This window comes from Pseudorasbora parva, chromosome 6 (assembly GCF_024679245.1).
Source record: "Pseudorasbora parva isolate DD20220531a chromosome 6, ASM2467924v1, whole genome shotgun sequence".
NCBI classification, from domain to species: Eukaryota; Metazoa; Chordata; class Actinopteri; order Cypriniformes; family Gobionidae; genus Pseudorasbora; species Pseudorasbora parva.
The window spans coordinates 9,546,299-9,572,549 of NC_090177.1; the positions used below are offsets into that span (position 1 = coordinate 9,546,299).

The 26,251-nt window shown below is 39.1% G+C and overlaps 1 protein-coding gene across 1 annotated transcript in view; it reads right to left on the reverse strand.

Annotated features, from left to right (window-relative positions):
- LOC137079148 (C4b-binding protein-like) overlaps positions 1-26,251 on the reverse strand; it is a 31,151-nt gene that overhangs the window by 1,223 nt on the left and 3,677 nt on the right. The window contains exons 2-5 of the mRNA XM_067447113.1: positions 24,841-24,918; positions 24,553-24,747; positions 6,551-6,736; positions 5,034-5,222 (exon numbers count right to left, since the gene is read on the reverse strand). Of these exons, the coding sequence (XP_067303214.1) occupies positions 5,034-5,222; positions 6,551-6,736; positions 24,553-24,747; positions 24,841-24,918 (648 nt within the window). The remainder of the gene's footprint in view (positions 1-5,033; positions 5,223-6,550; positions 6,737-24,552; positions 24,748-24,840; positions 24,919-26,251) is intronic.

The window sequence follows — 26,251 nt, forward strand, 5'->3', positions numbered from 1 at the left end:
ATGTTTTTAACACTAACAGGGAGTCGGAGCCTGCTGGATTTACAACAAAGATCATCCATTACTTCTGATATAGGGTGAATTTAAGGTGATTGGGACACATTTTGGCATTGAGATGACTTGAAAAAAGTGTCCCAATCACCCTGAATTCACCTTATGTGACTTTACGTAAAGGAACAGGGTAGAAAATTTATGTGTTAGTTTATCTGTAAAGTTATCACAGGCTGTGGGCGTCCGCAACACTGTTATGTGTTTACAACACTGACAGAGATGGGGCCTGCTGGATTTACAACCTAAGATCATCCACTTCTCCTGTTATATGTGACATTTTTGTGATTGTGTAATGTAAGGTAAGGTAAGGTAAGCCTTTATTTGTCCCGCAATGGGGAAATTGCATTTAGCAACAGCAGGGATGCAGGGGTATGTAAAATAATAATCTCACAAACACTAAAAACATCAAATAAACTATGAATAACTAGATTAAATTATGCCCATCGGTATTGCACATTACAAGTTATTGCTCAGTCAAATAGCACATTACTTATATAGCCAAACATAATATAAAACATTGCCCAGTAAAAAGGAGTTTTCTGTTAGCAATGATCATTGTATAGTCTGACTGCAGCAGGAAGAAAAGACCTGCGGAATCTTTCCTTCACACACCGAGGATGGAGCAATCTGTCACTGAAACTACTCTCCAGAGGTGACAATGTATCCTGCATGGGGTGTGCCTCATGGTTCAGCATGGATGACATTTTTGCCAGGACCCTTCTGTCACCCACCTCCCGTACTGAGTCCAGAGGACAACCAAGAACAGAGCTGGACTTCCTGATGATCCTGTCGAGCATCCTCCTTTCCACCATACAGGATGGCTGATGACACCACGGAATCATAGAAGGTTTTCAGGAGCGCCCCCTGCACTCCAAAAGACCTCCTCAGGAGGTACAGCCTGCTCAAACCCTTCCTGTACAGTGCCTCTGTATTGAGAGTCCAGTTCAGTTTATGGTTAAGGTGAACACCCAGGTACTTATAAGAGTCCACTTTCTCAATGTCCATTCCCTGGATGCTCACCGGTGAGGGAGCAGACCGGTGTCTGCAAAAATCCACCACCATCTCCTTAGTCTTCCCTGCGTTAATAAGGAGGTGGTTTGGCCTGCACCAGTCCACAAAGTCCTGCGTCAGTCCTCTATACTCTGCATCATCGTCATCACTGATCAAGCCAACGACCGCAGAATCGTCAGAGAACTTAAGCAGGACACAGCCATCAGTGTTATATCGGAAATCTGCAGTGTAAAGGGTGAAGAGGAAGGGTGCAAGTACCGTGCCCTGAGGGACACCCACACTACAGGTCACCTGATCAGACACACAGCCCCCGGCCCTCACAAACTGAATCCGGTTTGTCAGGTAGTCCAGGATCCACTCAGCCAGATGCAAATTCAAGAGGGTGCGCTGAGAGGGTGGCTGATTCCATGGGAAAGTGAGGAGGTGTTGAGGTGTGTAGGGCCAGAAGTGTAAAAGGCTAGGGGTGTGTGGCATTGTCCTGGTGACAAGGTATGGAACAGCTGCGGGGGAGGAGGAGGGGGTGACTGGTCAAAATGGTTAAAATAACGGTTCAAATCGTTAACCCATTGCAAGTCACCCACAGCGTGTGAGTGGTGTGCTTTGAAGCCCGAAATGGTCTTTAAGCTCCTCCACACACCCCTGATGTTCTGCTGCTGCAGCTGCTCCTCCATCTTCCTCTTGTAGCTGGCCTTACCCTCCCTGATCTTCCGTCTCAACTCCTTCTGTACAGCCCTAAGCTCCTCCCTATTCCCTGACCTAAAAGCTCTCTTCTTCTCCTTCAGTAGAGCTTTGATGTTATAGGTCATCCACGGCTTGTTATTTGCAAAACACCGTACCGTTTTGGAGCGCACAGTATTTTCAAAACAAAAATTAATATAGTCCGTTATAGTGTCTGTGATCACATTAATGTCCTCTCCATGTGGGTCACAGAGCTCAGTCCACACAGTGGTGTTGAAGCAGTCCCTTAGAGCCTCCTCACTCTCAGTTGTCCACCTCCTCACCACACGGTGCTCCACAGGCTGCCTATGCACTACAGGTTTATACACAGGCTGTAGATGGACCATGTTGTGGTCAGCTCTGCCAAGGGGAGGGAGAGCGGATGAGGAGTATGCCTCCTTGGAGTTGGCATAAAATAAGTCCAATGTTTTATTGTTTCTAGTGGGACAACTGACATACTGAGTAAATGTTGACAACACAGAGGAAGGGGGTGCATGGTTGAAGTCCCCAGAGATGAGGAAGAGAGCCTGTGGGTGCTGTGTCTGTAGGGTACTAATAGCTGAGAACAGTGTATCACAGTATCTGATTTAGCAGAGGGTGGCACATATGCAGCTAACACCATAACATGGGTGAACTCCCGTGGCAGATAGTATGGCCTCATGCTAACGACTAACAGTTCAATGTCCCTGTTACACAAATCTATTTTCACTGAACAATGTCCTGGCTTACACCATCTCTCATTGACAAACACAGCCAGACCCCCTCATTTCCTCTTACCACTGTTCTCAGTGCTGTCTGCCCGCAGCAGATGAAAATAATCCATTGTAATGGCAGAGTCCGGGATGTGAGGGGTTAACCAGGTTTCCGTAAACACAATGACGCAGCACTGTCTATACTCCCACTGATGCCGGATAAGCGCCGCCACCTCGTCCATCTTATTAGGAAGAGATCTCACATTTCCCATGATGACGGAAGTGAAAGCAGGTCTAAAGCGTCTCTTCTTCTCCCGGAGTTTCCTTCCAGCGCGACATCCTCGGCGAGTCTTCCGAAGTAGCTCAGCAAGAATCACATGTTTGTCCTGAGGGAGCATTACCGCGCTGCTCAAGGCGATCAGCTGTTCCCTGCTATAAACAATGTGCGCACGGGCTCCGACGCATATTGTGATTCGCGTGAAATGTCCACACTAAGCAAATGCAGTGCTAAATATTAAATAAATAAATAATATACATACTAAAAAACGTCTAAAAAGCTAAAACATGGACAAGTGGAGAAAAAAAAAGGGGGGGGGGGGTAAGAGCAGTTGCAGCCGGCAGCCAGCTTGCACCAGCGCCGGAAATAGGCTGTCCAATGTAAATTGAAGTTTATGAAACCTAAAATATACATTAAAAGACACTAAGCTCATATAGTCTCCTACTCAGTCTCTGGCTCAGCGTCAGTCAATGCACTAAAGCAGATTTACATTTTTGAATTTGGCAGTTGATTACTGAACGTTCTAATCACATATGTAATCGTACGCTCCAGGAACCATCCTAGAATGTGATTGTGCATGCCAAAGCATTAAAAAAATGGTTTGCAGAGCCAAACAGTGTTGTCATTTGTTTACTTCCTTGTTACAACAAACAATTAACAATACAAACTATTACAGGAAAACACATTAACGAAAAATAAATCATACTAATAGGTTGTGGCCTGCATTGAACTTGTGACGATTGTAAGCTTTCCTCCTTAAAATGTGCAGCACAGAGAGCGAGATTTGGGTAATAATTATGAGGGGCCGAGATAAAAATACATTTTAACCATTCATCCCTAAGTCCCCCATCCCTAGGAAGGCGTAACAAAGTGGACATGCAATCCGGATGAAAATAATAGCATTTCGTATGCATTGCGGCAACAACACTCCAGCCTACTATTCCACACCAATAAAAAATGGCCTTCCCCCCTTATTTAATATTCTCGGAGGAGGGGTTTATGTAAATTTTGGGGCTGGTGATGTCTGCGACCCTGGAGGAAAAGTCTATAGTCTCTACCGGCTGTTTGCTGTAGTCCTTAGAAATGTATTTCTTTAAAAGCAAATATCTCCCTTTGCTTTAAACTTTGAACGTTGTAATATTGAATATGTTGTTAATGCTCAAACATCAACATTACACAATAGCTGAAGTTAGAAAAGTGACATTGTGTTTTACCACCCCTTTAAAGGAATTAAACTTTGAAGTAACTGATGGCCTGTAAAGTGTAAACTTAGAAGTTTAATACCTAACCAGTGGGCCAAAATATATATTTTGATGAAGGGTGACAAAAATGTAATGTCAAGGCAATGTTTAATGACATCATCAATTTAACATTGAATACTGACAGCAGCTGACCTTGATATTTAACTGGTTTTGAGTCGATGCCAAATTTAATGTCTACCAAATGTATCAATGCAATTTCACATTAATGCCACAGGCCAACATTTTAGGTACAGTAACCAAAACCCAACATCTGATGGTCATCATAATAATAACATCTAATGGCATCATATTAATGTCAAATATCAAGATTTTAGCTATGGTAACCAAAACCCAAGATCTGCAAAATGTTATAATGTTAACATCCACATAGCGTTGAAAATCCAATGTCTTTCTGGTGGTTAATTTAGAGCAAGAAACTACCTTTAGTAAGCAGCATGCATTCTTCATATCACTTGAAATTTAGGAGGAAGCTGAACTCAGTTTGAGATTGAAATCACATACTTTCTTGAGTAGGTACTTATTCTGAATAAGGACGGCCATTTAAAAGTATATTCTATCTGTAACCCCACATGTCCGTCCGTCTGTCCACACAAAGTGAGACTCAAACCCGGGTCTGCCAGTATGAGAGTTGGACGCTTTAACAAGGAGGCTAAAGGCTGTAATTTCTAGCATCAGTCGCTAGAGCATCTCTTGAGATTAGAGGAGTAAGGTTTACTCACACAGCAACTACTAGCTGGCCTCCGTTACATATATGTAATCCAAACATACTTAATTCTAACATATCCGCCATGTTGACATTATTACCTGACCTACCAGAGTCAGTTACGTTGTTTCACTGCCATTAACAAATTCTCTCCTGTGGCATCATGGGATAGTAAAGTATCCAATCTCACCAGAAGTAGTAGGTCATCAGAGTACATTTTACCAACTCTTTTATTAGTACTGTGAATTGTTTTTGTCACAGACTATTTTTAGTCTTAGGGAAGTATGTGATTTCAGATGCAGTGTGAAAACAGCCTAAATTACCTTCAGGGCGACACTCAGGCAAGTTCAGCCACTGGCCATCTGATCCACATGTGACCACTGATGAACCAATCAGATCAAATCCCTCTTTGCAGGTGATAGTTACTGTGTCTTGGGGTTCGTACTGCATCCTCTCTCGACGTTTTACTAATCGGTTTGCCACAGCAGGTGCTGAACAGAAGATCATTGGCTCTAAACCAAGAGAAAAAAAAAAATTAATAAAGCCAAAAACTTGACCTTCCATTCTTGACCCCTAATTATGTGACACCAATATAAACAATTGTTCATGCAAGGTCTCCTTGAAAAAAGTACAAATAAAATAATTACACTTAGAAGTTTAATACCTAACCAACAGGCCACAACCATCATAACGCACATGGATATAGATTTTGATGGAGGGTGACCAAAATTGAATGTCAAGACGATGTCTATTTCCATCATCAATTTGACATTGAATACTGACAGCAGCTGACCCTGATATTTTACTGGTTTTGAGTCAATACCAAATTCATTGTTTACCAAATGTATCATCGCAATTTATTGCCAAAGGCCAACATTTTAGGTTCAGTAACCAAAAACCCAGTATCTCATGGTCGTCATAATGATAACATCTAATGGCATCATATTATCATGAAATATTTATTTTTCTGAGATGATTATTACAATTTACAACAAATAAATAGCCTAGCGACGCTCATGGTCTATCCAGTGTTGGAGGTTGATATCAAGTCAATGTTGAGTTTTGACATCAACCTTATTTTACCAAGAGTCCAATGTAGGAGTTCAGTGTCTTTCTGATGTTAGATTTAGAACATGAATCTACATCTAGTGATCAGCCTGCATCACTTTAAATCACTTTCAATTTAGGAGGAAGTTGAACTTATAGTTTCAGATTAAGTATTTAAAGCAGGGATGCATCTGAAATCACACACTCTCGAGTAGGTACTTATTTTGAATAAGGACGACCATTTAAAAAGTATATTCTATATGTAACCCTACATGTCTGACCGCCCGCTCCGAGCGGGACTCGAAACCGGGTCAGCCAAGATGAGTGTTGGACATTTTAACAAGGAGGCTCTTGAGATCAGAGGAGTGAGTTTTACGCACAGCAACTACTAGCTGGCCTCCATTACATACATGTAATCCAAACATACATACTAACATATCCATCCAGTTGATATAATCTCCTGAGCTACCAGTGACTGTTTCTTCGTCTCATATAAACAAATTCTCTCTTGTTGTATCTTGGGATAGTAAAGTGTCAAATCTCGCCGGTAGTAGTAGGCAACCAGATTACATTTTGCCAAGTACTGCAAATTATTTAGTCACAGACTGTTTTTAGCCTCAGGCAAGTTGATGCTAACAAATTCACTAACGTTGCATCTTGGGATAGTAAAATGTCAAATCGTGGTAGTACTAGTAGATCATCAGAGTATATTTTGCTACCTCTTGTCACAGACTATTTTTAGCCTTAGGGAAGTATGTGATTTCAGATGAAGTGTGAAAACAGCCAAAATTACCTTCAGGGCGACACTCAGGCAAGTTAATCCATTGGCCATCTGATCCACATGTGACCACTGATGAGCCAATCAGATCAAATCCCTTACTGCAGATGATGGTTACTGTGTCCAGGGGTTCGTACTGCATCCTCTCTCTGTGTTTTACCAATCGGTTTGCCACAACAGGTGCTGAACAGATCTTTGGCTCTGAACCAGGAGAAAAAACAATTCATAAAGCCAAAAACTATATCTTTCTAATTATATGACATCTTTAAAAAACAGTATTCATGTACATTCTCCTTTTTTACCCATCTTATCTAGCCTGACAAGCCAGACCCGCATCAAGATGTTTGGTCTGGAAACTCACCATTGACAGGGCTCAGTCCGAGGGGCGGGATAAACGGTTGTCTTTCAAACTCCCTCTGCACGGTGTGCACACAATTGGATAGCGCTACAACCAACCAGAGCAACGAAGCTGAAGCAGAGCTAGTTGAAAGATTAAACTTTCGCCGTATCTGGTCGGCAAAACTCAGAACACATCTTCCCTTTTTAAGAATGACTTCAGTGCCATTCTTTGTTCTTTTCTCAGAGAAAAGCTTAACTCCAAGTCTTCCAGATTCCCGGTCAAAGCTGATTCAAAAGACCGCCGTTCACCAGTTTCTGTGTTTACTAGAAGCACGCAAGCGCAACTCGGACGTCATATGTTAAGCCCCGCCCACCGACTCTACACACGATGTGATTGGCCCGACCAGAGTTTGGCGTTTACAGCTCAGAAGTGTATTGAGAGTTGCTAGACGACACTTGCGACAGATTAGATTTGCTGCCGCTAGGGTGCGTCTATATTTTTAGGCTACATCTTATTATCTACTAATCAAAATTGCAACTTCACTGACCACATTACTGCAACAGCCCGGTCCTGCAGATTTGCTTTATACAACATTAGAAAGATTAGACCCTTCCTATCAGAACAGGCTGCACAACTCCTGGTTCAAGCTCTTGTTCTCTCCAGACTGGACTATTGTAATCAGGGCTTGACATTAACACCCGCCAACCCGCCAAATGCGGGTAGATTTCAGCTGTGCCGGGTAAGGCAGCCACTCCCACTAGCCACTTTGGCGGGTTGAATATAATTTCAGCCAACAGACAAATGAAATACGAAGACCGTCGTATCACAAAATTAAAATTGTCTTACAATTCTTTATCGATCAACTTGCAGTAAGTGAAGGCGGGATAGGCGGAATCGTGCTGAATGACAACAGAAGCGTGCAAGCTCTGTTACACGCGCAATCAATTCTCCTTGTCAGTGTTGGGCAGTAGCATTGCTACATTTCTGAAGATCAAACTCAAATTGGAAACCAACTGCCAAGTCACGGATATACTTCACTTTCTACGTTCCTTTCTGCCTCGCACAGACGCGCGAGCCTTTCAAAGGACTCCTTTGGGAATGAGCGCAGAAAGACGGGTTCGGTGCGTGCACTGGATACGCGCACTATCTAGTAGTTGACGTTTGTTTCCGAGCGCTCAGTTCGCTGTTGCACGCGCGTCATCTGCGCGGTTTCAAAAGAGAAATCGTCTTCAAGTTTTAAAATAATCTATTTTGTCTCTTGAATAAACACCTCTTATTAAAAGCATCAGGGTCCAGCCTGGCCACCTCTTGATATGAACGAATGAAACTTTTCCATGGAGAACACACACACACACACACACGTTGGTCTATGTGGTTTACAGGGACTCTCCATAGGCGTAATGGTTTTTATACTGTACAAACCGTATTTTCTATCCCCTTACACTGCCCCTGCCCCTAAACCTACCCATCACAGGAAACATTCTGCATTTTTACTTTCTCAAAAAAAACATAATTTAGTCTGTTTTTAAGGCCATTTGAATTATGAGGACATTTGATATGTCCTCATAAACCACATTTATAGTGTAATACCAGTGTAATACCCATGTAGTTGTACAAATTTGTGTCCTCATAAACCACATAAACAGGCTCACACACACACACACACACACACACACAAACACACACACACACACACACACACACACACACACACACACACACACACACACACACACACACACACACACACACACACACACACACACACACACACACACACACACACACACACACACACACACACACACACACAAATATAGGCACGTTTTGTTTTTTGCCATGTTGGTACTGTTTGGAGCAGGTCTTAATTATTTTGCTACTGTAGCTTACTTTGAGCTGAGCTGAGTTGAGTTGTAAATTTACTTAGTTTCCTGCAAAAGTGCCCAAGTCTAAATTGAGCATAAATGCAAACACATATCATACACATAGGCTACAGATGAGCATACAAACACTCTCGACACCTGGTTTTGTTAATATTATGGATCACGTTTTTGTTGCCAAATCGATTTCGACGTTTTTTGAATAGCCTAACTGAAAAAGTATCCATGTCTATCTGCTTAAATTTTATTGATCACAGAGATAGCGTTGATTGGAATGAAGTTGGTTCAATGTAAAATTAAATAAATAAAAACTAGCTTAGATGTAGTAAACTACTTTTGCCAAGTTGCTGTAGCTTAGCTTGCTTCATTTCCTATAGGGGGGTAGCTTCAGTGTAGTGAAGCTTAATTTAACATAGAGTAGGCTCTCACTCTGCATGTGAAAGTTTGAAAGGGTTTTAAATCTTCAAAATCAAGTAAAATGACTCAAAATCAAGTAATTTAGGCATGTCAAAGTCAATAATCATATAAAATGTAATTTCCAAACTGCAAAATTGTGGCCAATGAAAATGCCGAGTGGCTAGTAACTTTGGAAAACCACTAGCCACGGTGGCTGGTGAGCAAAAAAGTTAATGTCAAGCCCTGATTGTAATGCTCTTCTGGCTGGGCTTCACGCATGCACTATCAAACCCTTGCAGCTGATCCAGAATGCAGCGGCGAGAGTGGTCTTTAATGAGCCGAAGAGAGCGCATGTTACGCCTCTCTTCCTCAGACTGCACTGGTTGCCAATGGCTGCTCGCATCAAATTCAAGGCACTGGTTCTCGCCTACAAAACAACCACTGTCTCTGCACCAATATATCTAAACTCGCTTGCTCAGACTTACACACCCTCCAGAAGCTTGCTTTCTGCGAGTGAACAACGCCTCGTGGTTCCATCCCAAAGAGGCATGAAATCACTGTCACGGACATTTTCCTGGACCGTTCCCACCTGATGGAATGAACTGCCGATCTCAATTCGTGCTGCCGAGTCTGAAGCCATTTTTAAAAAAACATCTTAAGACACATCTTTTCCAATTGCACCTGACCAATAAAGAATAGCACTTAACTATCCATTAATTTTTGTTTGTTTGTCCCAAAAAAAAAAAAAAAAAAAAAAAAAAAACAGACTTCTTACAGCTCTTACAGGTTGTTGGCCTTGTTTGTTTCGTTGCTTCTATTGCTCTCCCCTTTTTTGTAAGTCGCTTTGGATAAAAGCCTCTGCTAAATGATTAAATGTAAATTTAAATGTAAACTCATAAAAGTAATACAATTTATATAAAAAGTACAAATAAATGAATTCAAATGAGTTTAACCCTTTCCCCGCCAAACACAGAATTTTCCATTATTTGTGAGAAACGATTCAAGGCCAAACACAGAATTTTCCGGGTTTCCGTGTTTTAACTGTCGGACACTAGGGGGCTCTGTTGCGCATCTTCTGAATAAGTACAGAATCTCCTGATCAAAACACATGTGAGATGCAGTAAAACAAGCGATTACATGTAATCATATGCATATGTCAAATAACGTGATCATCATCATTAAACAGCATATGAATAAAAAACTATCTAATGTTACTGAATGAAATGTGGACCCAGGATGAGCTACAGGACTGTGCAAGCATTAGGAGTGCTGATGGACTTGATCTACTCCGTCTGTGTTTGATCATCACTCTGGAACTGATCTGGAAACAGTCTTTCACAAAAAAAAAAAAAAAAAAACATGATTTCTCAGCATTTTGTTCAAAATATTAGCCTGACAATCCAGAACCAAATCAAGATGTTTGGTCTGGAAACTCATCATTGACAGGGCTCAGTCCGAGGGCCGGGATAAACGGTTGTCTTTCAAACTCCCTCTGCACGCGATAGGATAGCGCTACAACCAACCAGAGCAACGAAGGTGAAGCAGAGCTAGTTGACAGATTAAACTTTCACCGTATCCGGTCGGCAAAACTCAGAACACATCTTCCCTTTTTAAGAATGACTTCAGTGCCGTTCTTTGTTCTTTTCTCAGAGAAAAGCTTAACTCCAAGTCTTCCAGATTCCCGGTCAAAACAGATTTAAAAGGCCGCCGTTCACCAGTTTCTGTGTTTACTAGAAGCAGAAGCATGCAGGCGCTCGGCGTTATGTTAAGCCCCGCCCACCGACTCTATACACGATGTGATTGGCCCGACCAGAGTTTGGCGTTTACAGCTCAGAAGTGTATTGAGAGTTGCTAGACATAACTCGCAGCAAATTTGATTTGCTGCCACTAGGGTTTGTCTAGATTTCTACGCTATCAAAATATTTTTTTTTTATTTTTTTTATAAAACTTACTCATATTCAAGTGTTGATAAAAAAAGGAATGCATGAAGCTAGAATAAAACATTTTTGCTTGTGTTGTTATTGTTTAAAAGAAGAGGGCCAGCTCTTTATGTTGATATATTGCATGCTCAGATATTCATTAAACTAAATATTCTATGGGCTATTACATTTTTGTCAAAAACCCCGGTGGTGACACGCACCTTTTTTTTAAAAATGCTGGCGGGGAAAGAGTTAATACCTAACCAGCAGGCCACATGCATCATAAGGCACATGAATATAGGTTTTGATGAAAGTTGACTCAAATTGAATGTCAAGACGATGTCTAATGCCATCATCAATTTGACACTGAATTCTGACAGCAGCTGACCTTTATATTTTACTGGTTTAAATTCAATGTCTACCAAACGTATCATGGCAATTTTTTATATTAATGTCAAAGGCCAACATTTTAGGTAAAGTAACCAAAACCCAACATCTCATGGTCATCATAATGATAACATGCCATGGCATCATATTAATGCCAAATATCAACATTGTTAGCTATGGTAATGTGATAATGTTAACATCCACACATGACTAAATTATAAAGTGACAGGATTTCAATGTCTATCCAATGTTGGAGGTTGATATCAAGTCAATGTTGGGTTTTGACATTGACCTGATTTAATCAAGGGTCCAATGTTGGAGTCCAGTTTCTTTCTGATGTTAAATTTAAAGCAAGAAACTACCTTTAGTGAGCAGCATGCATTATATATATATAATAGCAGCAATACTCCATATATATATCTTTCTCTATTTCTGTTCTATTACATGATATGAAGTTTAAGGCTGTCAGTCCATATAGCAAACCCATCTAAACTGCTGCCTGTTATTTGTCACACTAAGATTAATGTGTGTGTGTGTGTGTGTGTGTGTGGGGGGGGGGGTAATACTGTTAAGTTAGCACTTTTAAACATCTGTTCACTTCAACATTTCTAGTCAATGACTTAATAACCACACAGCAAAAAACATGTTGGGAGATTTATCACCACGGGTGTTAAAATTATCACTTTCCGGGTGAACATACAGGTCCGTCTTTGCTAGTGTTAAAACAACACTGACGAAAGTGTTCGTTATACAAACACTGTGTTAGTGTTTCTTTTTAGTCACTCAAGGTGTTGAGAAATGTATTACTCATAAGTGTACATTTAACACTTTATGGTGATTAATCTCACACACCCAGTGTATTTAATGTTTATTTAATGTAAATACTTAAATACTAAAATGGCACTGTGAATGAAATTTAAAACAATTTATATATATTATTTTATTTTTTCCCCAAAAAAATCAAGTGACTACAAATTTATTTGAATATTTATTGAAATTGTAATATATCAATTCCATTACATTTATGTATTTGGCAGACACTTTTATCCAATGCGACTTACACTGCATTCAATACCATTTTTAATAAATAAAAAAAAAACATTTTTGTCAGTTCTTGCTTTCGCCGGGAATCGCAACAGTAAAGCCATTGTTGTCACACATACAATTGAATAAAACAATTTCTTGTTATACTCCAATGCTACAATATCTTACCATGATAAATCTCTACTGCGTTTCAAACAAGATTAAACAAAGAAACATTCCTCAAGTAATGTTTTAATTGAAAATACAAAAATTCAACATTGTATATATTAAATCAACCTTAATGTTAAAAAACTGTCTGGTTTGTAATTCATTCTGATAAAAAATACTATTCCTTTATAAATTAATACATTTACATTTGGCAGATGATTTTATCCAAAGAGACTTACATTGCATTCAATGTACGCATTTTTACATTTTGTCAGTTCTTGCTTTCCCAATTCATCGATCCCACGATCTTGCCGTTGATAGCGCTCCTCAAAATGATCCAAACACATAGTATCGTTCCTGTTAAAGAGACACATTTGGTTAAAACAAACACATTAAAAAAATCTAAGATATAAAGTTTCAAACATCTTCAATCAACAAGCAGAGATACTTACATAGCCTGTCTTCCTTTCAGGATCGTTTAGGTTTGTAGAGTAATAATGCCAAGGGCATACATAGATTGTGGCCTTAAGTGGTTTCCTTCTGCAATAATAAACAATATTCCATGAAACAAAAATCCTCCAAAGCAGAAAGCAAACTAAAAGACTCAAAATAATCAGGTCACTTTGTGTTTTACTTCAGGTTATCTTTATACCAACACATAGCAAGAAAATGTTATATTCAAAACATAAGCACTACTGTTACAGATTTACAATACTACAACTAGAAAAGGCTAGAACTAAGTTGTACAGAAAAAATCGCGCATTAAGGGCACTAATGCATGTCTGCTCAACTAATACAAAATAAGACGAAAAATGTCAAATAGTATGTGCAATGTCGTGGAATGTATACGCCAAAACTCATTTCGGCGTGCATATGATACGCACTTTATGGCGTATATGACACGCTCTCTTGGGTAGGTTTAGGGTAGTGGGGTGGGGGGTTCGTATGTATAATTACGCCATAAATTGCGTATCATATGCACGCAAAAAACAGCGTATCATATGCACGCCAAAATGAGTTTTGGCGTATACATTCCACGACATTGCACACTCGTACTCGTACTCGATCTTGAGTTTCTATATGACTGAAGCAGTTCATGAAGAAAAGCGTGTCCTACGATGTTTTCGACATTTTGGAGCGCTGTACAGAATGGTCGGCGTATGTTATCAAAGTACAACGAGAAGATTGCTAGAACACACAGAGCATTTCACTCGCAAAATGTTGCAGGCCGATCAGTATGCGCAGCGCCGACAATGATGGACCGTGCTATCCGTGGGTGCTCGGCCAGGGATCGAGCCCCGGCGTCACACAAGAAAAAAAAAATAAGAGCAATTAATTCATTCGATAACGTCTGCTTTCTCATTTGAATGACATTTCAAAACACCAGAATTAACTCGTAGTTACGGGGTGAAAGATATAAACGGTCTTATAAAGGTTGGAAGCCCTAAAGATACTTAACGTTATGCCAAATGAGAAGAAATAACTATCCAAGTCCAGTGAGTTAAAAAATGACACATAATGTTAATGCTGCTACATTATTACAAAATTAATACAACGAAATTAAGTCACTTAAGTAAATCTCGTCCTCCATTAACGAATTTAGTGTGTTAGTGGGGGTTATTCAGTTATGTTAAACTGAATGGCGGATCAAAAGCGCGCTAAATTTAAACTGAGGTAAAAAAAAAAAAAAAAACGCTAAGAGTTAAGTCATCCACATCGGCTACGTTACTCATTATACAAGCTCATTAATAAATCACAAGTTGATAAGATAATAATACTATACTATACCTTGTCCTTGTAACCGTTGTGTGTGCAGGGAAATCCATAAAGATGAAGAGACCGAAGGATGAGCTGGGAAATTTAAAATGCTCTGCACATGCGCAGATGTTGATTGTTAACACCCAAAGGAAACACTGTGCTTTATCACCCAAAGGAAACACTGTGCTTTAACACTAAACAAGTGATAAAGCATATAATATTTGTAAATTAACACCAGATTTTATCACTAGATGCCCAACACCAGGTTTTTATCCCTCAGTAATTTGCTGTGGCACTAACAACCTAGATGTTGTGCTCTTGAATGAAATTTAGTAAGAAGAAAACTGCAGTGCAACGGTTCTCAAGAAACGGCCTCTCCTAACTTTACTTTTATGAGTGCTGCAGAGCTGTTAGGAGAGATGGAAGTATTGCTGCTATTTTTAGAGATGACGATCAATGTAAGTATCATTTGATGACTATTTGTCTCTTGAATATCTGGGTATTTTGTTAAAAGCTGCACCATTTAAGCAGATGTGGATTTTAATATCTTGAACTTAATCAACAAAAGCCTCAGCCAGGGCATTTGCCCGAATGATTTCAAGCATGCTGCTGTGACACCTTTATTAAAATGGCCAAAAATCCCAATGGACGACCCAAATAAATGCAGGCCGATTTCAAATCTGTCATCTTTGGCTAAGGTGCTAGAAAGAGTTGTTTAAAAGCAACTTCAAGACCACCTGTGGTAGAACTCCTTAACAGAAGTTTTTCAACCTGGTTTTAAGTCAAGGCATAGCACTGAGACAGCACTTGTGAAGGTGCTTAATTATATTTTTTTGACTTTGGACAAAGGGGAAAACTCTGTATTGATGACTCTTGAGCTCAGTGCTGCGTTTGATATGGTGGACCACAATATCTTACTAAAAAGTCTGGAATCTTTGGTTGGCCTAAAGGGGAATGTTTTAAAGTGGTTTAAATCATATTTTGCTGATAGATCTGTTTCTGTGTGTGTAAAAGATTGCATGTCCCAGAGGTCTCCGTTATTGTGTGGGGTTCCCAAAGGTTGGATTTTAGATCCCATCTTATTCTCTCTATATATGATACCTCTAGTTTTTTTCTTTCAGAAACACAACATGTCTTTTCACTGTTACGCAGATGACGTTCAGATTTATTTTTTGGTAAAACAGTCAAACTGCAATACTTTCTGTAACCTATTAGCGGTCCAAATTCTCACCTAATTTCTGAGAGATTAAAAGAGACTCCCTTGGTAGTTGCCATTTCTGACAAGGTTAACAGCCTTGGCTTTATCTTAGATTCTGATCTGAAAATGGATAAACAAATAAATTCTGTGGTTAAATCTTTTTTTTTTTCATTTAAAGCTCTTAGCAAAAACCAAGTCTTTTCTATCTTCGACAGATTTTGAGAGAGCTATTTCTGCGGTTCCAGAATGGATTATTGTAGTTCACTGTATGCTGGGATTGATAAAAAAAGCTCTGGTACGCTTGCAAAATATACAAAATGCTGCAGCCAGACTGATTAAGTCAGCGAAGAGAATGGATTTCGGAAGAATGGAAATTAAAATCTCCTTGTGACTTTAAGAACAAATTAACGTAAAGGTTTATTATATAAACGTAAAGGTGACGGAGCGCTCGTTCAAGTTGGTCCTAAACTGTGGAATGATCTTCTGCACTCAGCCAGAAGATCAGCAAAGTCGTTGGCTATCATTGTTGAAAACCTACTTTTTAGATGTTGTTTAGGGATCAGTCTAGTGTGGCCTGGCCTGTTGGATGAAAGTGATCTAGTATGTTGTTGTGTCCTGCCGTAATGTTGTTTATTTGTGTTTTGTTTTTATATTGTAATGATTGTTTGTATGCAATTTTTAAATTAAGTGTTTTATCATACTGTTTGTTAAGCAACTTGTAAAGTATTATTTGTGCTATATAAATAAAACATTTTTAAAAAATTTAAAAAACATGCAGCCTGCTTATCATTATTTACAGGCATCCGAAATGCTCTCCATCATTTATTCAGGACTTTACAGAACAGTTATCAACAATTTCCTCAGAGTTTGACTGTTTTGCTATTACAAGGAATTTTAACATTCAAATGGACAATGCTGAATCCAGTACAACAAAAGAGCTCATGACTGTTCTAAACACTTTTGATTTGACACAGCATGTACATGGACCCACACACAATTGTGGACACACTCTAGATTTACTTCTCAGTAAGGGTCTAAACATTTCATCAATTGTTATTAAGGATGTGGCACTGTCTGATCATTTCTGTATCGTCTTATATTGATCTCCCCTGCCATTGAAGCTAGATCTGTCTCTGTCAAACAGAGATGCTTAAATGAGTACACTAATGTGCTGTTTAAGGCTATATCTCTAACACCAAGCATATCTATAGACTGATTTTCTCCTCGACTATTTTAACTCAAAAGTTAAGAGTGTAATTGATTTATATTGCTCCTCTATTGAAAGACAGGAAAAAGAGAGACAGAAAAAAAGCATCATGGAGAAACTTAAAGGTGTTATTAACTGGCTTTTTTTCTTTTTTTATAATGTTGTCTAAGGTCTTAAGTGATTTTGGAGTCAGACCTGAGTTTCAGTAGTCATGTCAAAGCAATAACTAAATCAGCATACTATCATCTGAAAAATATTGCAAGAATTAGATGCTTTGTTTCCAGGCAAGACTTAGAGAAACTGGTTCATGCTTTCATCACCAGTAGGGTGGACTATTGTAATGGCCTTCTCACCGGCCTTCCTAAAAAGACCATTAGACAGCTGCAGCTCATACAGAACGTTTCAGACGTTGTATGGTTTTTACATTCAAAAACATCATAACTAATAAGTAATAGGCGATTTTCTTCACTGGTTTTGAGGCTGTCTTGTGAACGCTGGGTTTTGATGGGCGTGCCACAAAGGAGACTTGGAAGTAAACGCCCGCACCTAGGATTGGAGAAGATTTGCATATTTAATGAGCTTCAGCTCCGCTGTAATATCTATGACCCATTCACACGAGGGAGAGATTATTAAAGCGGCAATTTCAATGATTCTCTCAACCACAGGGCTCGTAAACGTCTTCATCAAACAAAAACAATGATTTATTTCTCATCCACCCTCAATTGATTGGAATATTATTTCTATATTACATTGCCCGCACTATCGGTCGATATAAGCGTGAACACACACACACACATGCAGGCGTGCCCAGATCAAGAAATAATTTCTGCCGACTGGCATACGTTTTGGTAACCCCTCTAGAAACCACACAGCCCCGGGACTACTATTAGCCTACATATAAAAAAGACGTTTTACTCACATAAGTTTGTTGCACCATTCCTGTCGGATCCGATATAGAAGATACAACATTGTGGCTGCAAATCCAGGACTTGAGACTGGTTACAAATGATTCCGTGGTGAAAGGAAGCAAACACAAAAACGTTCTTCCCCACATGAGCTGGAACTTCATTAAAAATAAAAGTAGTATCACACATTCCTAATATTATGATCTGAAGGAAGCTTATGCAGTGACTGTGTTCTTCCACAATATCTTGCTATCTTCTTCCACATGTTTACCGCTGCTGGCTAGTGATCGAGCCAATTAGCTCCATATGTTGGTGGGAGGGGCTACTGAATTAGGCCTGCTGTAAAGGCAGTGTTTCGTAGCACGATGACGTAAGGATGAAGCCCACGGCCATTTTTTTGGGCCGGGTTTCTATAAAAGTTTTTTTTTGACTAAAAGGGAAGTTTTCAGCTCTGAAACTTACAGGATAATCTTAGGGCGTTTTCACACCTGAAAGTCCGCACCAAGGTCCGAACCAAAGTTTGTGTTTGGACATTTGGTTCTTTTTGGTTTGCTTTCACATTGCAGTTATGTTAGCGCACGAAAGAACTTTACATGACTCACTGGCGTCCTGTCGTCATCATCTATGTGGGCTGCATCTTAACATTGATTGGTTTGTTAGCGGACGTGCGTCTGACGTCAGTGTGTTGTCAATTCAGCGGCTAACTTTGACAAGAATGAATGAACAGACGCATCGTTGCCAATACTGGTAATATTATGGCATTAATATCTGCAGCACCAACTATACTCGAGGCAAATTCACCAAATGAATGTCCTCGTTGTGCAAACATTTTATCAGCGCCGACAGGAAAGGAGGAGCTCCTAGAAGATAGGCTTTTTAGCCAAACAATGTATTTTATTTTATAGTTATGTTTAAATATTATAATGTTATTTTTAAATTTCATCTAGGCCATATTGATTATGAAACGTGCACAGATGTGCAATATATGTCAAAGACATCAAGTCAGAAATAATTTTGACCACTTAAGATTTGTTTTGTAGAAAGCTTTATTTTGTATCTTAATTTTAATAAATGTTTCATCGTTTGCCTGAATTTAATAAATAAGCTTAAATAAATAATATAGCAGACATCCCGTGACGGAGTGATCATTTGCGTTGCACATGAACTGGAGCGGTCTCATAAATAAACTGAAACTCATTTAGTCAAGCAGAGCACGCTGTTCACGCGAGCTGACATGAGTACACAAGCGGTTCTGGTTAAAATGCTGCGCGATCACTGCTGCTCACGTGTGCTGTGAGTTTAATCTGTGTTTTTTCACTAATCCTACACCAGAACTTCCTGTAAATGGTCTGAAAGTCCGAACTATACAGAAAATGCTTTCACACAAGAAACGAACCGAACCTTTGTTCTGTTTGGTCCGGACCGAGACTACCTTTTTTTCGTCAGACCAAATTTCGTCTGTTTGGTCCGGACCATGGTCCGGAGGAGGTTTCACACCTGTAATTTTGGTTCGTACCAACCTGAAAAGTCCGAAAATCCGGACCAAACAAGGTAGGTGTGAAAGCACCCTTATATTACACTGACCTTTTGTATATCAAAAACTCAAGGGAAAGTTGATTTCTCAATTCATCACCCCTTTAACAGCAGTGCAAATAATGAAAAGACAATGCAGGAAATCTGAACGCATGTGGCGGAAGAGAAAAGTTGTAGTCAATTATAACATCTATAAATAAAAGACAGCCTTCATGATTTCAATTTAGAACTAGGCAAAGCTAGACAGACCTTATTCTTAAATATTATAAACAGAAACAGAAACCACATATGCACTCTATTCTGGCTTTCTGGAATGGTCATCAAATGGTTCAGGTCACCCTTAGAAGGGAGAGGTTATTATGTGAGTATAGGTGACCATAAGTCTACGTCTTGGCTTGCTCAGTTGGGGACACTAAAAATATGATTAAAGTTATTCAACTTATTATACAAATAAAATTTATAGAATTAAATAAGACCTAATTCATACACTATAATACTGATCTGCCAACATTGTCGCTATATGATAAATTAAAATAAGCTGATAACATCACTGTTTTCTCCAGTACGACTGTACAGCCAAATCTAATTTTGTCGCAATATTATCCTGTTTGACACTGTGAAGCTGCTTTGACACAATCGTGATTGTAAAAGCGCTATATAAATAAAGTTGATTGATACGTCCATGACATGCGGAGTCCCACAAGGGTCAATTATTGCACCCCTCCTATTCAACCTGTATCTGCTGCCACTGAGCCAAATAATAAAAAATAATAAAAAAATTGCTTACCAAAGCTATGCTGACGACACCCAGATCTATTTAGCACTATCACCTAATGACTACAGCCCTATTGACTCCCTGTGCAAATGCATTGAAGAAGTTAACAACTGGATGTGACAAAACTATCTTCAGTTTAAAAAAAAAAAAAGGCAAAACTGAAATCCCAACATTTGGAAACAAAGATGAAATTCTCAAGGTGAACGCATATCTTGAGGCTAAAGGTCTAATAACAAAAATCAAGTCAGGAATCTTGGAGTGATTTTGGAGTCAGACCTGAGTTTCAGTAGTCATGTCAAAGCAGTAACTAAATCAGCATACTATCATCTAAATTGTATTGCAAGAATTAGATGCTAAGTTTCCAGTCAAGATTTAGAGAAACTGGTTCATGGTAAATGGTAAATGGACTGCATTTATATAGCGCTTTTATCCAAAGCGCTTTACATTTTTGCCTCACATTCACCCATTCATACACCGACGGCGATGTCAGCCATGTAAGGCACCATCCAGCTCGTCGGGAGCAGCTGGGGTTAGGTGTCTTGCTCATGGACACTTCGACACTTGGTCAGGTGGAACCGGGGATTGAACCACCAACCTTTCGGTTTGTAGACAACCTACATGAACAACTGAGCCACTGCCGCAAGGTTCATGCTTTCTTCACCAGCAGGGTGGACTATTGTAATGGTCTTCTCACCGGCTTTCCCAAAAAGACCATTAGGCAGTTCATACAGGACGCTGCTGCCAGGATTCTGAGCAGAACCAGAAAATATGACCACATCACACCAGTCCTCATGTCTTTACACTGGCTTCCAGTAACATTTAGGATTTTACGATTTACAATTTTAAAGTACTATTACTTTTTTAAATAAATATCTCAATGTTAATATCTAGCTATTATGTCAGCTGCAGTTGGAACCAGCTTCCTGAACAGATCAGATGTGCTCCAACAGTAGCCACATCCAAATCCAGACTCAAAACACATCTGTTTAGCTGTGCATTTACTGAATGAGCACTGAGTCACTGTACTTCCGACTGATTGCACCTTATCTTGTCTATACATCACATTTTATTATTTTTTATAAATGTTTTAGTTTACCTTTTGTTCTTATATTTGTTTATTGGTATTTTATATGCTCATTTGATTTAAATATGATGAGTGAAAACTAGGTTTGATTGGAATAGCAAGTTTGGAAAAAAAGGTTCCTGAGTATTTGGAAATCTGTGGAAAGGTATGATGAGTAAAAATGGGTTTAACAAGAAGGTTCTTGAGTAAAAATCAGGGAATAGTGATTGAAATTATGGTATTGACGTGTTTGAGAAAGTAATTAATGAGATGTGATGTCATTAAGATGATACATGTATGTAGACTTTAAACTGAAGGATGTTTTATGTAGTGACTGAATGTAATTTAATGGGTCATTCTGTCTATTTATTTTGATATTTTTATTTCAGACCACTATTGTGTATTTAACCATATTATTGTTTTTTTTTATTCTCTTTACAACCGTTTTAATTATCCTTCTTATTTATCATGCACATATTATCACTATTTTAATTAATTTCTATGTAAAGTACTTTGTATTGCCATTGGGTATGAAATGTGATATATAAATAAACATGCCTTGCCATTACACATGGACTAATATATTTCCAATGTTTATTTATTTAAATTTTGATGACTGTAAATGACAACTAAGGAAAATTCTAAATTCAGTATTTCAGAAAATTAGAATATTCTGAAAAGGTTAAATATTAAAGACACCTGGTGCCAAGCTCTAATCAACTTAAAACACCTGCAAAGGCCTTTAAATGTTCTATCAGTCTACTTCTGTAGGCTACATAATCATAGGGGAGGACGGCTGACTTGATATTTGTCCAAAAGACATCCACTGACACCTTGCACAAGGAGGGCAAGACACAAAGGTCATTGCAAGAGGCTGGCTGTTCACAGAGCTCTGTGTCCTAGCACATTAATAGAGAGGCAAAGGGAAGCTAAAGATGTGGAGGAAAAATGTGTACAAGCAATAGTGATAACCTCACCCTGGAGAGAATTGTGAAACAAAACCCATTCAAAAATGTGGGGGAGATTCACAAAGAGTGGGCTACAGCTGGAGTCAGTGCTTCAAGAACTACAGACATATAGAAGACATAGGTTTCAGCTGTCACATTCCTTGTGTCAAGCCACTTTTGAACAACAGAGAGTGTGAGAAGCGTCTCGCCTGGGCTAAAGACAAAAATGACTGGACTGCTGCTGAGTGGTCCAAAGTTTTGTTCTCTGATTAAAGTAAATGTTGCATTTCCTTTGGAAATCAGGGTCCCAGAGTCTGGAGGACGAGAGGAGAGGCACACGATCCACATTGCTTGAGGTCCGGTGTAAAGTTTCCACAGTCAGTGATGGTTTGTGGTGCCATGTCATTTACTGGTGTTGGTCCACTGTGTTTTCTGAGGCCCAAGGTCAACACAGCCGTATATCAGGAAGTTTTAGAGCACTTCATGCTTCCTGCTGCTGACCAGCTTTATGGAGATGCAGATTTCATTTTCCAACAGGACTTGGCACCTGCACACAGTGCCAAAGCAACCAGTACCTGGTTTAATGACCATGACCCAACAATGCAGAAGAGCTGAAGGCCACTATCAGAGCAGCCTGGGCTCTCATAACACCTGAGCAGAGCCACAGACTGATCGACTCTATGCCACGGCACATTGCTGCAGTAATTCAGGCAAAATAAGCCCCAAATAAGTATTGAGTGCTGTACATACTCATATTTTTTAATGTTCATACTTTTCAGTTGGCCAAGATTTCTAGTATTGGTTTAAAGTAATATTCAAATTGAGAAACTAAATTTGGGATTTTCCTTAGTTATAATCATCAAAATGAAAAGAAATAAACATTTGAAATATATCAGCCTGTGTGTAATAAATTAATATAATATAAACTTACCTAAAGGATTATTAGGAACACCTGTTCAATGTCTCATTAATGCAATTATCTAATCAACCAATCACATGGCCTTCAATGAATTTAAGGGGTGTGGTCCTGGTCAAGACAATCTCCTGAACTCCAAACTAAATGTCAGAATGAGAAAGAAAGGTGATTTAAGCAATTTTGAGCATGGCATGGTTGTTGGTGCCAGACGGGCCGGTCTGAGTATTTCACAATCTGCTCAGTTACTGGGATTTTCACACACAACCATTTCTAGGGTTTACAAAGAATGGTGTGAAAAGGGAAAAACATCCAGTATGCGGCAGTCCTGTGGGCAGAAATGCCTTGTTGATCCTAGAGGTCAGAGGAGAATGGGCCGACTGATTTAAGCTGATAGAAGAGCGACTTTGACTGAAAAAAAGGGCCTTTTACCGGTCGGTGGGCTGGCACACTTTTGGGTGGATAAAAGGTTATTTGTTTGTAGGTTTTTTTTTGCCACGGACTGGCCCATCATGCAGGCCAAAGTGAGAGAGACCTCCCCTTTAAGAAAAAAGAAGCATCTTTTTTTAAATGGAGTGTATGGGAAACTACAAAAGGCTCGTATCAGCACAGCGCAGCGCTTTGTGAAGTATGATATGGGAACATAAAAGATTATTTGATTAATCTAGCTGAAAACAGCTGCAACAATTTCGGCTAAATACATTGTCCATTGTCCATTGTACATACAACTTGTCCAAGACTGTCGGGACACAGACTGTTGAGAGCACACAAGTTGGAAACCTGGTGGAGAGGGGCATTGACCTGGCCAGTCACTGCTGACCCGCCAACTGGAGGGTGTTGTGGTAAAGGGTCGAAACACCCAGTGAAGGTTGGGGACCACCTGACGACCTCTCTTCCAGGCCAAGGCTTCATCCATTTGAAATGGGTTTATGTTAGCATCGCAGATGTATTATACAGCATTACAAATGTTGCTATGATTACGGTAGGCCTACATTAGGTTTATTAGTTATTGGGGAATATAAATCAAATTAAAAAAGGTTGTTTTCATATATTTTCTACATGTGTTTATTATACTATAGTTTATAATTATTTATTTATTTTAGAAACAATTTACCCATGGTAATGATGAGCATGGTTTGACCTGTGTCTACCATGATCTTACAGTTAGCTTACCTTTAGTGAGCAGCATTCTTTATAACACTTGAAATTTAGGAGGGAGTTGAACTCAGTTTCAGATTAATTATTCAAACCAGGGATGCATTTGAAATCACACACTCTTTTGTTTATTTTAAAAAATATTGTGAAAAAGTTTTATATGCAATCCAAACATACTACATACTAACATATCCGCCATGCTGTCATTATCACCTGACCTACCAGGGTCAGTTTCTCTCCCGTGGGATAGTAAATTGTCCAGTCTTGTCTAGGTCTAGAGAGTCTTGTCTTGTCTAGGTCTTGTCTAGGTCTTGTCTAGTCCGTACTAGGTCATCAGAGTACATTTTGCTAACTCTTTTATGAGTACTGTGAATTGTTTTTGTCACAGGCCGTTTTTAACCTAACGTAAGTATGCAATTTCAGATGCAGTGTAAAAACAGTCTAAATTACCTTTATGGCGACACTCAGGCAAGTTCACCCAATGGCCATCTGGTCCACATGTGACCACTGATGAGCCAATCAGATCAAATTCCTCACAGCAGGTGATGGTTACTGTCTCTTGGGGTTTGAAATATCTCTTCTCTCCGTGTTTTATCAATCGGTTTGCCACAGCAGGTGCTGAACAGAAGATCTTTGGCTCTAAACCTAGAAAAATAAAAACAATTCATAAAGCCAAAAAAATGACGTGATAAACTTGTATCCGCACCAAAGCAGGGCTGAGCTGGTAATCTGGCATACCTGTATGCCACCATGCAGGGAAAGCAGCCAAATGGTGTGTCTTCTGAATTGGCAGGCCAAAGTGAGAGAGACCTCTCCCTTAGGCGTCGCATTGAAAAAAAGAAGAAGCATTTTTTACATTGGAGTGAATGGGAAACTGCAAAAGGCTTGTATCCTCAACAAGTGATAAACAGCACAAGTCACTTTATCCACTCAGATTTGACACCAAATTTTGTTTCATATGGTATTTTGTTATGGGAACATAACAGGTTGGCTAAATACATTACAAGATAAATTGGAAAATGGCAATTACACACTAATAACTATACAATTACACTACTAGCTTGTCAAACCACTACCACCACCTTTATAGAAATTTACCTTGCAGATACTAACAGTGAAACATTTATTTTTTTTTGGCTGAAATATATTCATTACAAATGTTGCTATTATTACGTTAGGCCTACATTAGGATCGTTATTACAAATTATAAATCAAACTTTTCATATTTTCTACATGTGTTTATTATACTTTAGTTTATAATTATTTCTTTATTCTAGAAACCATTTTCCCATGGTAATGATGAGCATGGCTTTACTTGTGTCTATCATGATCTTACAGTCAAAACATGGTATTTCAGCGGGGCAATTAAAGGATCATTTAACAAAACAGCTCTAAAGCCTGGATCCCATAGCATTAGAGAATATTTCTAAATGGCTCGAATTGTCTCATTTGACTCTTAATGTGCAGAAAACATTTTCTATGTGCTTTGCCATACGAGCTAGGCCTGCAAGGGATGAATTTGATGTGCTGATCAAGAATGAATAATTAAATCAATGAATGAAGTCAGGTATCTTGGAATCAATTTGGACAAGAACTTAAAATTTGACAGTCATGTTAAGTATATCTGCAAGAAGATAAAACCTAACCTAAATTGTTTTTGTATTATTATTTGTCTTGTAAAACTGCACAATTATACATGCATGCAATGATATTTTCACATTTATCATATTGCGTTACATCATGGTCACAAGTATCCAAAACTATTTTAAAGCCTATTAGTTCATTATACAAAGAGGCAATAAAAGTTATGGACCAGAAGCCAATGCGATGGCATCACTGTAAGGTTTTAAAAAAGCATAATCTTCTCAGCTTTGACAGTTTGGTTGATTTTAATCATCTCAAGTTGGTTTTAAATGTCTGATGAATCATGTGTCACCTCTGTTTTCCATAATGGTCAGTAGAGGTCAGAGTTCACATAGGGCAAACACACGCGCCACTCTTAGTGGCGACTGTATTATCCCAAAGAGTAAGACATCTTTTGGTCAGTCTGCTTTTTCAGCAAAAGGGCCAAAACTCTGGAATGTTTACCGGTTAATTTAAAACTAGAGACTAATGCCAATGTGTTTTACAGAGCACTTAAACAATGGTT